Source organism: Equus przewalskii, chromosome 12, assembly GCF_037783145.1.
Source record: "Equus przewalskii isolate Varuska chromosome 12, EquPr2, whole genome shotgun sequence".
Classification (NCBI taxonomy): domain Eukaryota; kingdom Metazoa; phylum Chordata; class Mammalia; order Perissodactyla; family Equidae; genus Equus; species Equus przewalskii.
In genome coordinates this window covers 3,247,611-3,263,142 of record NC_091842.1, presented here as the reverse complement: position 1 = coordinate 3,263,142, position 15,532 = coordinate 3,247,611, and the positions used below count along the sequence as shown (strand labels likewise).

General features: G+C 45.7%; 2 protein-coding genes across 5 annotated transcripts in view; both read right to left on the bottom strand.

Annotated features, from left to right (window-relative positions):
- The window catches only part of SDK1 (sidekick cell adhesion molecule 1), an 857,865-nt gene that overhangs the window by 302,968 nt on the left and 539,365 nt on the right, over window positions 1-15,532 (bottom strand). The gene's annotated exons all lie outside the window — the stretch shown is intronic.
- LOC103567544 (large ribosomal subunit protein uL11) lies at window positions 3,529-11,332 on the bottom strand. Its single transcript, XM_070567244.1, has 3 exons — window positions 11,240-11,332; window positions 3,957-4,406; window positions 3,529-3,739 (listed from the first exon to the last, which is right to left on the bottom strand). The coding sequence occupies exons 1-3, from the start codon at window positions 11,330-11,332 to the stop codon at window positions 3,596-3,598; spliced, it is 687 nt and encodes a 228-aa protein (XP_070423345.1). The 3' UTR covers window positions 3,529-3,595.

Below are 15,532 nucleotides of genomic sequence, written 5' to 3'. Positions count from 1 at the left end.
TGTCCCTGTGAGAACCCGAGCTCTGAATGCACTCGTTCCTCTGTCGCCTCTTAACCAGAGCTGCTGAATTAGACTCACAAGGGGAGAGCTAGACTGGAGATGAGTCCAGAAAACTTGACAATCTATAGGAGGCTTGAAGGAACTGAGATTGTTTTGCCTGAAGAAATACGGGAGGGCATAGAAGGCGCGAAACCTGGCTTCAGGTACTTGAAGAGCTACCATTTGAAATAATAACAGCAAAAGAAATAATAGCAACTAGCTTTTGCATGCTTTAGCTCATTTATTCTCACAGTAAGACTATGAAGCCGACGTTATCAGTAGCTGTTTGCAGATAAGCACACCAAGGCACGGAGGCATTAAGCTTCCCTCCCTCAGCCGCACTGATGAGGCGTTGGCAGAGCTGGATTCAGACTCAGGTAGTCTGGCACCCATGCTCCGAACCGCTTTGCTGCCCCTGGACAGAGGTAGAACTGGGCCAAAGTTCACTGGTGAGGGTTTCATATTTTGACTCAACGTAACAAAGAATTTTCTCACAATAGGAACTGCATAAAATAATAATCCTAACAACAGCCCTACGAGTAAGGTGCTATTATGTTCATTTTGCAGACAAGGAAACAAATCCAGAGAGTTTAAGATGGCTCATGTTCCATATCTAGTAAATGGCAGAAGGGGATTAAAACTCAAATCAGCCTGATACCTAAACTTATGCTCTTCCTACTACAGCCCAGGCTCCTAATAATATAGTATGTTCCCTGCCATACGACGTGGTTCAGCAGAGAATCAGAGCATCATCCTTGAAAGCAACCCAAGATTACACCCAATCCAACCCTTCGTTAACAGTTAAGAGAAACTTCAGACTGATGGAGGAAAAGTTGCTGGCTTGAGGAACACATGTAAGTGGTGGCTGGGCTGAGGCCAGAACTCCGGTTTCCTAACTCCCCACAAGGTTCTTTCTGCTTCACTGAGCCGGATGCACAGCTGGATGACCAAGTCCAAGGTGCTCCGGTCCCACAGTTTATATCATGCCCACGCTTCTGCCTCTACACAAATGCAACAGAGCTGTTCTTGATGATTCCCTCCTGGGTTTCGTTATGGAGACTGTATCTGTGACAGCCCGTGTTACTTGTTCAGAATTATTTGCTTCTGCCCTGCCCTTCTCATGACTTCCCAGAAGGCAAAGGGTGCATCCCACACCATTAACTTTGGACTTCCCATGTAATGTGTGGGAGATGGTGACAGCTTCCCAGTTCCCAGCAGAGGCTCTATGAGATGGTGAGCGTTTCCAGCTGCCCTCTGGAGCTCCCACCCTCCACCACGAGAAGAGTACAGCCCAGATGGCAGCTGCTCATTCAGCCTCAGTCTTGGCATGAGAAGACACGGAGAGCACAGCCAAGCCCAGCAGAGCTGCAGCTGACTCGCAGGATTCTTAAGTGAAAAATAAATGTTGGTTGTTGGATGCCACAGAGATTCGGGGGTTGTTAGTTACTGTAGCAAAAGCTGACTAATGCAAAAATTGGTATGTGGAAGTAGGGGCTGCCCTAACAAAAAGCTCAAATATGTGGCATTGGTTTTGGGTCTAGGTGACAGGGAGCCAGAAAACTCTTAAACGAAGTTGGAAAAATGGCAACCCAAGGTATGCAGTACTGAAACATTTGGCAAAAAAAATCACCTGTGATAACTTAGAAGGTAGAAAATGCACTTACTAAACTTTTTTTCAAAACAGAATGCTACCAGTGTAAATTGGTCATTATAGGATGCCTCCACAGCCTATACAGGAACAAACGACCCCCACCCAAAAAAACCCAACAAAAAAACCTCACTGATTTGCACTCACAATTGAAAGAGAATACAGAAATTCCAAAAATTCCAGGACTTGCAGGATTTGAAAATGGAACTCTCTATCACCAAATCAAGGTTGGCCATTAAGGCACCGCCTCCTGGCAATGTCCAAAACAAGGGTACGGCTGTTACCCTCTTTCTTGAAATCCCCAACTAGATTAACGTGGCCTCCAATGGAATTTCTCAGGTGCACAAAATGGCCTGGGGGAAGAGAACCAGAATTTGGTCTCCTGGAAGCAGGATAAGCTCATTGTAACTGAGTCTAGGAAGAAAAGAACCCGAACCAAAAATAACTACGGGAGTGCTACGTGCATATGGAGCAGAGTGGCATCACACCCATTAAAAACAAACACAATCGTTTCAGGAGAGAGGAAGTGCTAAACATGCTTTGAGCCTCAATTAAAACAGACTGCGACTACTTGAGATCTAAAATGATCCTTGGCTTGTGTCTTTCCTATATGTAGGAAACAGGGTAAGAAATCTGCCTATCCATCAAGGAGAGCACACCTTCTAGAGCCTTCCTCAGAGGTAGCCAGGGAAGATAACAGAAGAGCTGACTTCCAGAGGGACTATCCAGATCCAGACAGACCGGGGAGTTCTCCCAGAGAGCCCAGCAGGAGCCTAATCCAGGAAGACTCCTCACTCCCAGCCTCAGGGTCCTCAAAATATTTGCCCAGCAGGACATTAGGACTGACAGACTGGTGCAGGGTTCCCATCCTTTCTCTTACAAATGAGAGTTTTATTGAGCTTATCCTGTCTTCGTGCACCATTGAATACTGGGGGTGGGGAGCACTTAGCCTGCCTTTTTGGTTCTTGAAACTCTAGGTCAAGAGGAACTGTATCTGGATGTGACATGGATCTTGACAGCCTGGACTTCACAGTGATGCCATAAATGGCTGATACCTTTAGGCTGCCTTGAGGAGGGGACAAGCGTATTTTTCACGTGGGAGGAGAGTGAATATGTGTGACCAAGAGAGCAGCGTGTGGCAAGTTGTATTACATGTTCACAATCACTCCTGGCCTCTCTGCTCTTGCTGTGTCTTCCCAACAGGCAGGGTGTACATCTCTGCCATGTTTACTTTGGACCGGGGCAAATGCCCTGCTTTGAAAAATGGAATATGAAAAGAAATGAGCGTGCCAATTCCCAGCTGAGGCTTAAGAGGTACTGTGTGTTTCTGCTCGCCCTCTGGAGCTTCTACAATGAGGAGAACATGCCCCAGTTAGTGGCTGCTCCATCAGAGCCTGGGTCCAAAAATGAGGATGAGAGGAGCCAAGCTTGGCCAAGCCCAACAGAGCCACAGCTGACTGGGAGACCCGTAGAGAGAAATAAATGTCTGTGTTGTAAGCCTCTGAAATTTGTAGAATATTTGTTGCCACAGCAAAAACTAATACAATATTCAAGCATAATAACCACAGACCCAATGTTACCCATAGAGACTCAGTGTCATTTTTTCTCAAGATTGTATTCAGCAGCTTTGTTCAACAGAAATATAATCCAAGTCACACATGTATCTTTAAATTTTCTAGTAGCCACATTGAAAAAGTAAAGTAAAAAGGTAAAACAAGTTTAAAAATATATTTTATCTTACCCAATATATCTAAAATATTATCATTTCAACATATGATCAACAAAAAAAATAAACATGAGATAATTTGCTTTTTTTGGTACTAAGTGTTCAAAATCTGATGTTCTTTTTTTTTTTTTCTTTTTTGGTTGTCAGGTGATCCTTTATTGAAGTACTGTCCTCACCAAGTCTTAACTAGCTGGGCATTCCACAGCACCATTGTTGATGTCATCGATGACATCATGAGGGTGGCGACCATCAACGTTGCAGCCCACAGACTGGGCAGTCCCCAGGATCTCTTTAATGGTTCCAGAGAGTTCTCTGGCCAACGACTGGTTGCCTCCAAATCTGGTGTTCTTTTCACTTGTGGAAGTTCCAGTCAGGAAGAAGAATCATTCTGTCGACTTGTACTGTCCTATGCGGTCACTAGCCACATGGAGCTGTTGAGCACTTAAAGTGTGGCTCATCCAGGTTACAGTATGCTGTAAGTATAAAAGACCATCAGTTCTTTCCACTCGGCTCGGAGGAGGCTAAGGTGCAACTCTCTCTAAGGTGCTGCATCTGTCGAGCAATGTTGACAATCTCATCAAAGGTGATGTTTCCACCGTGCTTTATGTTTTTCTGCTTCTTTCGGTCTCTTGGTGGTTCCTTGAGGGCTTTGATGATCAGGGCAGAGGCAGAAGGTACCACCTCAATCTGAGCCTGTCGGTTCTGGATCGTCAGTTTCACAGTGATCCTCAGACCCTTCCAATCACCAGTTGCCTTGGCGATGTCATCGCCCACCTTTTTTGGAGACAGACCCAGGGGGCCGATCTTGGGGGCCAGGGCAGACGTGGCACCGACGTCCCCACCGGTGCACCTCAGGTACACGACTTTGATCTCGTTGGGGTCGAACTTGGGTGGTATGGTGGAGGCGTCTGGTGTCGGATGAACCCAGATTCGGGACGACCGAAGAGAGTTGCACCTTAGCCTCCTCCGAGCTGAGTGGAAAGAACTGATGGTCTTTTATACTTACAGCATACTGTAACCTGGATGAGCCACACTTTAAGTGCTCAACAGCTCCATGTGGCTAGTGACCGCATGGGACAGTACAAGTCGACAGAATGATTCTTCTTCCCGACTAGAACTTCCACAAGTGAAAAGAACACCAGATTTGGAGTCAAAAGAAAAGAATTCTAGTCCCAGCTCAGCTACCAGCTATCTGTAGGACTCTGAGCAAAAGATATGTCTGGGAGTCATCTTGAAATGAGGCATTAGACCATCTCCCAAGTCTCTTTCTGTTTTGAGCACTTAGGAAATGTCAAAGCAATACTGACTACTCGATCAGTCAGGGGTTCTTGGTCGTAAATAAGAGATAGAAACCGACTCAGGCTAACTCTTGCAAAAGCAAGGAGGAGGCGTGGAAGGTTTCCTGGAAGATTCTCAGGAGTTCACAAAACTGATAAGAAGTTGGCCGGCCAGTCTTGGAGGACAGACCAACAGGACTAAGGCATCTGAGACAGTATACACAATCAGCTGGCAGGGATGTCCCTGGCACTGCTGTAGGACTTGCTACCTTTGGACACCCCAAGGTGAGTTCTAAAGCAGCCACAGCAGCTGTAAAGGAACCCAACCTTCCTTTTATCTCTGTGTCATCCATGCTACACCCAGTGTCCTGGGAGGGCCCAGGTAGATGCTTGACTCCTGGCTGCCCGGAAGCCAGGACAGAGAGAATCACCTCCTTTCAGTGTCTCACTGCCGTCTTCACTAACGTGAGTGCTTTTGGAACAAGGCCTTGGTCTTAGTATTAAGGAGCATGCAGGAATTCAATTAAATACGGTTATATTCTCAAGGATCCTGTTATTTGGCTGGATCTTTGAGGCATTGATTAGACATCACTCTCAGTCTCAATTCTTATCAGAGCTCAGAGCTGCTGGTGGTTTTTTTGAATCTGAAGGTCCTAGAGGACAACAGGGGCTCTGGGAGGATTTTGTCAGGATCCGTGAAGTGCAATCAACAAACCTCATTAAAAAAACTAATAGCAACAAAACTGCGCTCCTTCCATATCTCCACTTAAAAAAAAAGCAAATTTCATAGCTCCTTTTTGAAGTTCTTGCAATTTTCAGAAGTGCTCATAGATTCATTTTCAGGTAAAACGAAAAAATTAAAGTGAACATAGCTTATCATACAGAATAAGAAGAGAATGAATCAAAAGATGTGAAAACTTTGCCAATTCTGCACCGATAACTTACTATGTAAAACACTGGCTTCTCACAATATGGGCGTTCTTCCTCCCAAGATTTTTTGTACCTCTGTAGAATGCAAAAATAAAATCTACGTCTCCACAAATACTGATAACCCCAGATTAGATCTACACTAGAGTTCTAAGATCCTACTCGTGTGCAATTTATCAAAGTCATTTTTACTGTGGTGATATTACTATTGTTTTGTGATGATATACTATACAAAATGCCATTATCAAAGAGTTACATTCTGTGAACAATGACTACGGTAGCAGTCTGTTAATGCATCACCATTGATTTATTGGGTACATTTTCTCTTTGGGTCCTCAAAAGCCTTTGTAAATCTACTCGACATCAGGACAATTAATAGCGTACGCCCTCCAGAGGCGGGGTGCAGTGCCTGTCCTGTGTTGCTCTCAGGAGATGCCATTGTCAATTCCATCCCAGAGGCCGGAGACGGACCGGGGGATGAGGCCATTCTTTTCAGTTTTTGTAACAAATAGGCAAGTGCGGACAACCTGGGGACAGCTGTAAAGGTATGATTTCCTCCTTTATCAAATGGAATCTGTGCGAGTCAGGTGGAAGGCATGGTGTCTGTTATTCACTGATGAAGGAAGAAAGTCAAACTTCACCCATTCATTTAGGTAGAACACACTCACTGCTTTCCTAAATCTGTTGGTTTCCTTTTGGTTGAATCATATTCTTTTCAAAAAAAAAAAACCATTTGGAAAGCATTTTGTACACCTTTAATATTAAGGTGGCAAGAGCTACATAATTGTGACTTTTTGTATAAAACGATTGGACAGAGAATACACCAAGTGTAAATGAAAATTTGCAGGACGCAAGACCAGCGGATCTCACATTAGTTGCTAGGGGGGAAAAAGAGATTATTAAAATAAACATTAAAATGCATTTTTTAGTTGTTTACGTTTCAAAACGGCTGTGAGAACAACTGTTGACTACTACCCCATGATGATATCTCACGCCAAAGAGATTTATTCCCAACCATAACTTGGATAGAAAAGAAAAAGATCTTATAAGCAACATGATGTATAAAATGGACAGTACTTATTTGTTTAAAGAATCATCAGGACCAGGGCAAAATGACAACATTCTTTCTTTGGTTTGTTAAATAACCAAACAAATATATCTTATTAGCAACAGCAACCTTGGCCCTGGGCATTTCTGAGGAATTAATGAGCAACTGACATTTACAGCCCAGGACAAAATTCTTCCAGCCTTTCAGAAATCCCCAGGAAAGGGCCTAGGCAGGCCTTGATCAGATGCCTTAATGGTTCCTACTTCTCTTCTGGGGAGGACCTTTCTGGTGTTCACTGACACTCGGCAGTCCCTCCCCTGCCCTTCCCGGGCACAGGGAAGACTAGAAGACTTCTCAGCCTTCCTGTAATTAGTTGGGGCCGTGTGACACAAAGTGGAGAAAGAAATGGCATTATCATTTTGGGACTGAATTAGTGAAAAGCCCAAGCAGGAGTCTCCGGTCATTCTTGTGACCTGCCACAGCCACTGAGGAGCTTGGCACAGGGGAGGCACAAGGTCAAAGCAGCCCGGATCCCTGAACCACCACACGGACCAACAGCAGACTCTGTGTGGGTGAGAAATAAACGCATGTTGTGTTAAACTACTGCGATTATGGGGTTGTTTGTAACAGCAGTAGAACCTGGTCTATTTATTACTCAGTTTGAATTAAAAACACATCATTTGAGGGGCCGGCCCGGTGGTGCAGCAGTTAAGTTCGCACATTCTGCTTCTTGGCGACCCGGGGTTTGCCGGTTCTGATCCCAGGTGCAGATGTGTCACCACTGGCACGCCATGCTGTGGTAGGTGTCCCACGTATAAAGTAGAGGAAGATGGGCACAGATGTTAGCTCAGGGCCAGGCTTCTTCAGCAAAAAAGAGGAGGACGGGCAGTAGTTAACTCAGGGCTAATCTTTCTCAAAAAAGATAAATTAAAAATTAAAAAAAATAATAATAAATAAATAAAAACACATCACTCCAAAAAAATATTTATCTAGCCTCATTGGCTTCTCTTGAGAGTAGTTTGACATGTACTCCTTCATGGAAACAAGTAGGCTCGGCATTTCCAGGGCCAACTTTTGGGGCAGGGCAGGTGGAAAAGAGACACAGCCCAGACAGAGGCAGGTACCAAGCTCACTCAGCAACTGTTGAACCACACTGCAAGTTAAATATTTGGATTGGCAGGAAGGAAGGGGATTTTCCACAGAGGGAAGAACGCAAAGGACTTAGAAATGTTATCTGGAGCAAGTTACTTAGTCCACTAAGACTCAGTTTTATTATCTGTCAAATGAAAATAAGAGGATGGCCTGATGCAGTAGATTCTGTTTATGTCTGTGTGGGGGCCTGGAATTGGCCACCCCAAGATATGTCTCTTTGGCATGATGATTGTTTGGGGGTGGTTACTTTTAATAAACTGCAGACAGGAAAGCAACTGAAAAGTAGAATTTACTTACCCTTTGTTAAGAGACATTTACATTTGTAAGGGAAATCTCCATCTGTAAAGGTGTCTCCCTCTCTGTACCAGGAAGAAGGGGGATGACCTTATCTCTGGACACTCTTATCAATACAGAATGCAAGGACTTAAATCTGCATAATAATCTTATTCCTGTTTATTGTGCTTGTCTGGCAACCTCCTGTAACTGACTGCCCCGACCCCTAACATCCTCCTTTGTCTTTAGCTGGATATGATATTTAAGGTGGTGGCTTCAGCCATTTTGGTGACTTGCTCAGCTTGCCTGAGCCTCTCCCATGTATACATGTTATAAAGCTTTGCTTAATTTTCTCCTGTTATTCTGTCTCATGTGAATTTAATTCATTCTCCGGCCAGAAGAATCCACAGTAGGTAGAGGAACTGTCTTCCTCCCCTACATCTGCCTATCTCCTCTCTGGTTTTACAACGGTAGCACACATTGACCAACTTCCTGTGGCCAGCATCTGTATCTCGTTGCCTGATAGCTTTCTCTGGTGGCTGGAGCCTGCTCTGCCTTCATCCACAGTGGCCAGATGTGCTAGAGAATTAGCTTCCCCTGTGTGCAGCTGTCAGACAAAGGATGACTGCTAGGGCTTGTTGTATAAACACCCCAGCTCCCTCCCTCACCCACGGGGTAAGATGATTACACAGCACCTGTTTGCATTGGGTCCATAGCTCCCTGGAGAGATTAAGCTCCAGTCATCCACAGTCTTGTCTGACAGTAAACCTCTGCCTTCCCTTCCCTGTGTCACAGGCCACTCCTGTCCCAGGATTGCCTCCTAACTAAACCACTTGTACTGAACTCTTTGTCTCATGGGACACCTGGGACAATCAAAACTCAGAACTCAGCTGAGGGTGTAAGTGGCAGAATTCGAAACAAAGCAGCATGTGAAATGCATAGTCCTGTGCCCTGTCTCCTGAAAGCGCTTAATAAACGTTAGCTTTTATCATTATCATCGTTATTTTTTATGAACTTGAGGAGGAAATAAGAGAGAGGAAAGGCTTCAGTGAGACTCTACAACTAATGAAGGTTGGCATTGTGGAATAAAGGGAAATGAAGTCGGCCAGGAATTAACTAAATAATTTAGCAGCATCTATCTTGTTCGTTGAAAGATATGATAATAGATGCCACAGCATTCACCAACTTAGAAGAGAAAACAGAGGCACACAAAAATGCCACCCAGTGCCATGCACCGGGGCTAAGGGCAAGGGCTGGGAGCGGCAGCCAGAGACGAGTGGCCTGGGGCGACAGACTGAGCTGACCTAGACCTCCAGCAGAGAGCCGTTGTAGCTTCTTAGTAAGTGATATCTGCAGAAAAAGCTTACACATAATCAACATACAGCGTAAGGAGGATAGTCACCTGAGGTCTGCACTGCATTCTCTAAAAGATGTGAGCAATGCGTGTCATGTGTAAATTCCAACCCCAGGCCCCGTGTAGTCAGCCCCGAGTTACTGTACTCAGGGAACTCTGTCCGAAGGCATCAGCCAGTCTACATATGTTAATCCACAAAGCAGCCAGCCCCAGTAATTGCCAGTTCATTTATAGCTCTCCCTGGAAACCGGCCATCATGGGCTGTCACAACCCAGTATGTCAGGTCACCACATCCAAATTCCTGGTGTTGTACACACACACTGCATTCCAATCGAGGTGCGGCAGCCTCACGTGTGGGCAGGTCCAGGCTCAGGTACACCTGACCCACCCTCCCGTCACCACCAGAGCAGACCCCAGGGGCTCTGCCAGAGCAGCCTGGGGGACCAGGTGGACAAGGGAGACAACTTCCTCCCCACCCTTTCCCTTTCCAATTTGCCCACTCAGAGTGACAAGGGCCAATGGCAGGGAGTAAGGTAAGAGGTGAGAGGTGAGCTCTCAGCTACCCTAGTCCTAGGCCTCAGGCCCAGGTCTGCTCTTCAGGAGGGAAGCCCCCATCACTATTCTGTAATGACTTCCGGGGGGAGGAGGGGGTCATCTTTTTCTTTGGAAGTTCCGAGGAGCCACACCAGAGATGCATTTTATTTATGGAGACCAACCATGCTGGCTTCACATGAAGTGGGGAATGTTCCCGTGAGTTCTGTGTGCTCTGTGCTTCCCCCGGTGTAAGATTCATCCCTCTGAGGGAGGTGCCCGGCCCCCTACAGCCTGTGAGCCTCCTGAGGGGGGGACTGCCCTCAGCCTCCAGCAGCTGTGTTCCCAGCACCTGGCTGGGCCTGGCACACAATAGGTGCTAACAAATTGCTTGTTGAAAGGATGTTAAGTAACAAAAAAATAAAGTTAGGCAAGGCACTCAATCTCCCAGAGACTAAGTTTCCTCATCTAAGAAATGGAGGTAACCACTCCTACTCCTTAAGGTTGTTGTGAGGAGTTAAAAAGACACGTAGGCCCAAATGTCAGAGGCCCAGCACATAGCACAGATGGTCCCCGACTTATGATGGTTCCACTTACGGTTTTTTGACTTTATGATGGTGTGAAAGCAATATATACACAGTAGAAACCATACTTGGAATTTTGATCTTTTCCTGGGCTAGTGATATGGGGCACGATACTCCTTCATGGTGCTGGCTGGTGGCAGCCACACAATCAAGAGGGTGAACCAAAACACTTGCAACATTCTGTACTCATAACCATGCTGTTTCTCTCACTTTCAGTAAAGAATTCAATAAATTACATGACGTATTCAACACTTTATTATAAAATAGGCTTTGTGTCAGATGATTTTGCCCAACTGTAGGCTAACGTAAGTGTTCTGAGCATGTTTAAGGTGGGCTGGCTAAGCTACGATGTTCGGCAGGTTAGGGGTATTAAATACATTTTCGACGTGGTATTTCCAACTCACGATGGGTTTATAGGGCCATAATCCCATCGTAAGTCAAGGAAGGTCTGTAATGTCAACATACAGCAACAAGAATAAAGTAAAATTTCCAGTGGATTCAGTTCAAACACACTGAACACCTTTGATGTGTTAGGCACAGGGCATTCAAATGCAAGAGCCCCTGATATGCCTCAATCTAGTAGGACATGAAATATGCACAGCCATGAAAACGCTGTAAACAGAGAAATCACTTAGAACGAGACTGTAGAGCTTTGCAGACTGTGTGAGAGATCTGCATACCTTGTGAAGAGCTCTGAGAGCTTTGTGAAGAGGTTGGGACCTTATCTTCTGGCAATGGGAACCAACAAAGATGACGTTGAAGGGTGGTGACATGACTGTATCTGTTTTAAAAGTAGAATTGCTGAGGCCACGTGGAGGCTTGAGTAAAGGGAAGATGCTAGACAGCAGAAGCATGAACACATTGCATGGCGGTGCAGACTAGAGCCAGGGAGTGGAGAGGAGGGACCTGATTCAAGACGGCCTGTGAAGCAGGGTGATCACTACTGGATAGACAACAGGAAAGAGGCCTGGAGAATAACCCTCAGGTTTCTGGCTCTGTCTTCATGGTGAAGTCTACATTTCTTAAAACGAGACGAAAGGCCTTCAAAATCTGAGGTCCTCAAAGTCTTCCCCTGGCCCCCAAGTGCCCTAGTTCCCTGGTTACCCTTCAGGGGGAATTTCTGGAACTCCTTTTTGCACTGAGGCAGCCTCAAATGACAAAGAGCTTCAGGCAAAGGCACCCCACCCCCCCGGATTAATGTGTGGAAGACAGACTCACAAAGACACCCGAAGAACTTCATCTTTCAGATACACCCCTTCCTTAAGGCTCTTATTAAAGAGACCAGCCTTGTCCTCTATAAATTCCTTTGAGACAGAGCAAAGGACTATACAAAGAGCGCTGTATGAGTCTTTAAACTTTCAAGGAACATTTTTTTCCCAAAAGAAATCTTAGGAGGAAACTCAATGTAGAAAACAGGGAAAGGGGCACTCTGGATGAAGTGTGTGTGGCGGGGACACTCTTGGAGTCCTGCCCACTAACCACTCAGGGAATCTGCTTTAACCTTGGGAGTCCTCTCAGCACCTTCCCAAGCCCCCTGAGCCATAGAACTCCATAGAAAAGCCTATGGACTTCGTGAGTCATGTCAGGGACTCAGAGCTGCAGCTGCAGTGTTCCAGGTTCTTATGAAGATCACATTTGTGTGGCCCTTCCAGTCAACACTTGTGCTGATTTATGGAAATGCTCCATTACTGAGATTACATTTGAAGGGAACAAAAGCCAGAACAATCTCTTAGGTATGTCTGCCTAAATTGTTTTCTGCATCAATAGAGTATAGTAACTCAGAAGAAGCAGAGAAAATCTAAACTACAGAACATTTTCTTAAAGTTCAGTTTCATTCATTCCAACTGCTCAGATGAATTGCTAACAAAGTGGTTCTCCTCCTGCCAAGACTGCTTTAATAAAAAAGAAGGTTCATTTGTAAATAGTGACATCAGTGGTATCTAAGTCCTTAAAAATAGTTTGCTCATGTAAGTAGGCAGAACATGCCCCCTTCAATGCTATTTACACTCTAAATTGGCTTCACATAGATGAAGCCTTTCTCATAGATGGTGCAGGGTAAATTTCATCCCAGGTCAGCTCAGATAATCATAAATTCTAAATGAGTCGAATCCAAATGGAAGTATTTACTAAGTTCAAGCATAAGTTCTAGGGGGACAGAATCAGTGTTTGGGGTCAGATTGCAAAGGGGAGAAGAAAGATGGAAGCCCTGGGAGAAGGGTGCCTGTGAGAGAAAGAGGGTCTTCTTGTTTATCACTGGCCCTGACCTGCACCCTAAGCACCTCGAGGCCAACCTGCGTGCACCACCCCAGGGTGGAAGGGCATCTCAGGCCATCTTCTATGCCACCCCTGCCTGCTAATTCCAGAGCATCTCGGAAGCAGAGTGCCAGGCTTCCCTGGACCATCCCCTAATGCGAAGGGAAACTGCACCACTCAAGAGAAGGTAAACCGAACCCATTTTTAAAGACACATAAATGAACCATTTCTATTAACCTCTCTGGCTGTGAGGGCTCACTTCAGAATTTTTTCCCCACTGAATCACACGGCAATCCTGTCTTCCAGAGTTGAGGTTCTCTCTCTTCTTTTGTTCTCAAGGGTGACTAGCCAGCTAGTTACCCATCTTTTTCTGACCATCCCAGTAACCTCAGATGTATGTGAAGTCTGCACTCAAGGCCTCCTTCAGCCTTCTCTTCACCAGGATAAACGACCCATGATGCACGAAGACTTCCTAACAATCTTGCTTTGCCAGACCGTCGTTCAGAACCACGGCGGGCAGCACAGCAGGAGCGGAAACCTCCTCAGCACCGGCGCTTTGCTCTCAGCTCCCTGGTTTGTGTCTTTCTGGCAGCGCTGTGTCAGCTCTGTCACCTTGACCAATGGGACACGTTTTGGGGAAAACCAAATAAGAGAGGGAGTGGGTGGAAGGATCAGCAAGCATCCAGCTGGGGTTTAGCTCAGGTGCTTTCGAGATGAAAGGATTTTTGTTTTTCACCTGTCTGCATGTTCTTAAAAAAAACAACAGGGCATTGTTTTAAAATGTCACCAGGCATCTGTGCATCGCTGCACTCGTATCGGATCTCGGCAGCACTCAGGGAGGCGCTGGAGTGTGCGCAGGGCCGTGTTCCTGCTGCGCCGGCCGCCTGCAGCTGGCCGTGCGGCCCAACTGCACATTGAAGGCTCAGGCCCTCCTCACCTGGTGACTGGCTGCTGAGGCTCAAGCCTGAATTCCTTGGTCTCTCATTGTTACGTGCAGCTGGTCTGGCTCCAACCAGCTGTTAGAAATTTATTTCTAATAGAGCTAATGTTTTAAAATCATTTTTGCCAGAAATCGAGGCACGCCTGAGCCTCCCTGAAGTCGTGGAACACACTCCTCTCCCCGCGGAGTACAGTGAGAATTACGTTCATTAGAATCTTTTCATAATGATATCCTTGCTATCAAAGGGCACAGAGATGATTGACCTTGGCATCTAGGATTAAGGCAGCATTATTTTTCTTGATTACCAGCAGCAGAATAGAAGGGAAATTATAAAGCCATTGAGAGGATTAATACAGCCTTGATCTCTCTCTCCTGGCTCTTTATCTCAAGTGATTAAAATTCTGCAGGAAAAAAAAAATGGTCATGTAGCATACGCTGGCTGCCACAGACAGATACAGTATCAGCTCCATGCATCAGCTTGCCGTGACAGCCTGTGCAAAGGTTAATTATGCATGCTGTATATAGTTTTAATCACTTTAATCAGAGCACTGTTCCGCTACAGACCAGGCTATAACTTCTCTACAAGCAGGGGAAGCACTTCGGGCATGGTGGTGTTTGTGTAGTGGAAAAAAAGAAAAGAAAAATGGTACATTAATCACAAAAAAGAAAGATAATGCAAAAGCTATTGACTGAACAACAAGATTAAACCAGGTGTCTGTCCATCCTGAACACGCAGGGAATGGCTGAGAGAGGCTGGAGGAGTGGTGCCTGAGCACAGAGCTGCAAGCAGGCTGCTGGCTGCTGGGAGGTGAGGCTGACCGGCTCTTCTCTGCCCAAACTCTGAGGCGCAGCCTGGCACCTTGGGATGGGCATGAGGTCCAGGGGTCAGGAGGGCTATGGCCTCTGCATCCAAGTTCTGTGTCCCCGGGCAAGTGGCTGGGCCCCCGGGCCTCGCTTACCACCTGTTGCACCTGATAACCTTCCAGGCACTTCTAAATCACTGCAAGCTTCTCCGCTGCAAACCATCCGATTTATTATTGTACCTCCACCCTTATCTAGTAACTGCAAGGTCAGTGCCGAATAACGACCCGTGCCAAACCATTCACATTTGGCTTTAGACCAGCATGCACTCTCAGTCACCCCCTCTGCAGGCCACAGTGTTTCGCCCTTACAATTTCTTGGTTTGGTTTCACTGTCAAAGAGTAAGAATATGAAAAGCTTTGTTGATGCCGTGGATAATTGAAAAACTAGGCAAGGTACTAAACAGAGAACACTGAGAATTAACTGTGCCCGGAGAAGAGAAGAGGGAGACGGTGGGTACGATCCCCAAAGAGGAATTACTGACAACATATACAAGTTGTCATCCAAGGACTCATCAGGACAACTTCACATTTTTCATTATGATCATCTGTATTAGAAAATGTTAGAAATATTTTTTTTGATCTTGACCTGAGTGGCAATTACATGGGTGTGTTTACTTTGTAATAATTCATTCAGCTGAGGTTTTTACACTTTTCTGTACGTGTGTTATACTTCCATTTAAAAAATTTAAGTGTCACGGGGCAACCCTGAAGTGAGGAGAAAAATCGTATTTCCTCTAGGAATAGAAGCAATGACTCTTCCGAGGCACGAAGGCAGGTGAAGGGAAAATCGACAGCGGGCCTTTCCCATGCTCTTTCTCTCTCAACCCTCTGACTTCAGACCTCACTGTGTCATCTGTAAAGAGAGACGGTTCCCCAAAATGATACTTAAGACCCTACCACGACTCTCGTAAATACAG

What these genes read in the sequence shown, in the direction of transcription:
- LOC103567544 (XM_070567244.1), bottom strand. Translation starts at nt 11,332, where the DNA reads ATGTCACCACCCTTCAACGTCATCTTTGTTGGTTCCCATTGCCAGAAG. An exon ending in CTCTCAGAGCTCTTCACAAG is followed by an intron (nt 4,407 to 11,239) that starts GTATGCAGATCT and finishes TAAGTATAAAAG; the next exon opens with ACCATCAGTTCTTTCCACTC. An exon ending in TTGCTCGACAGATGCAGCAC is followed by an intron (nt 3,740 to 3,956) that starts CTTAGAGAGAGT and finishes TTTGGAGGCAAC; the next exon opens with CAGTCGTTGGCCAGAGAACT.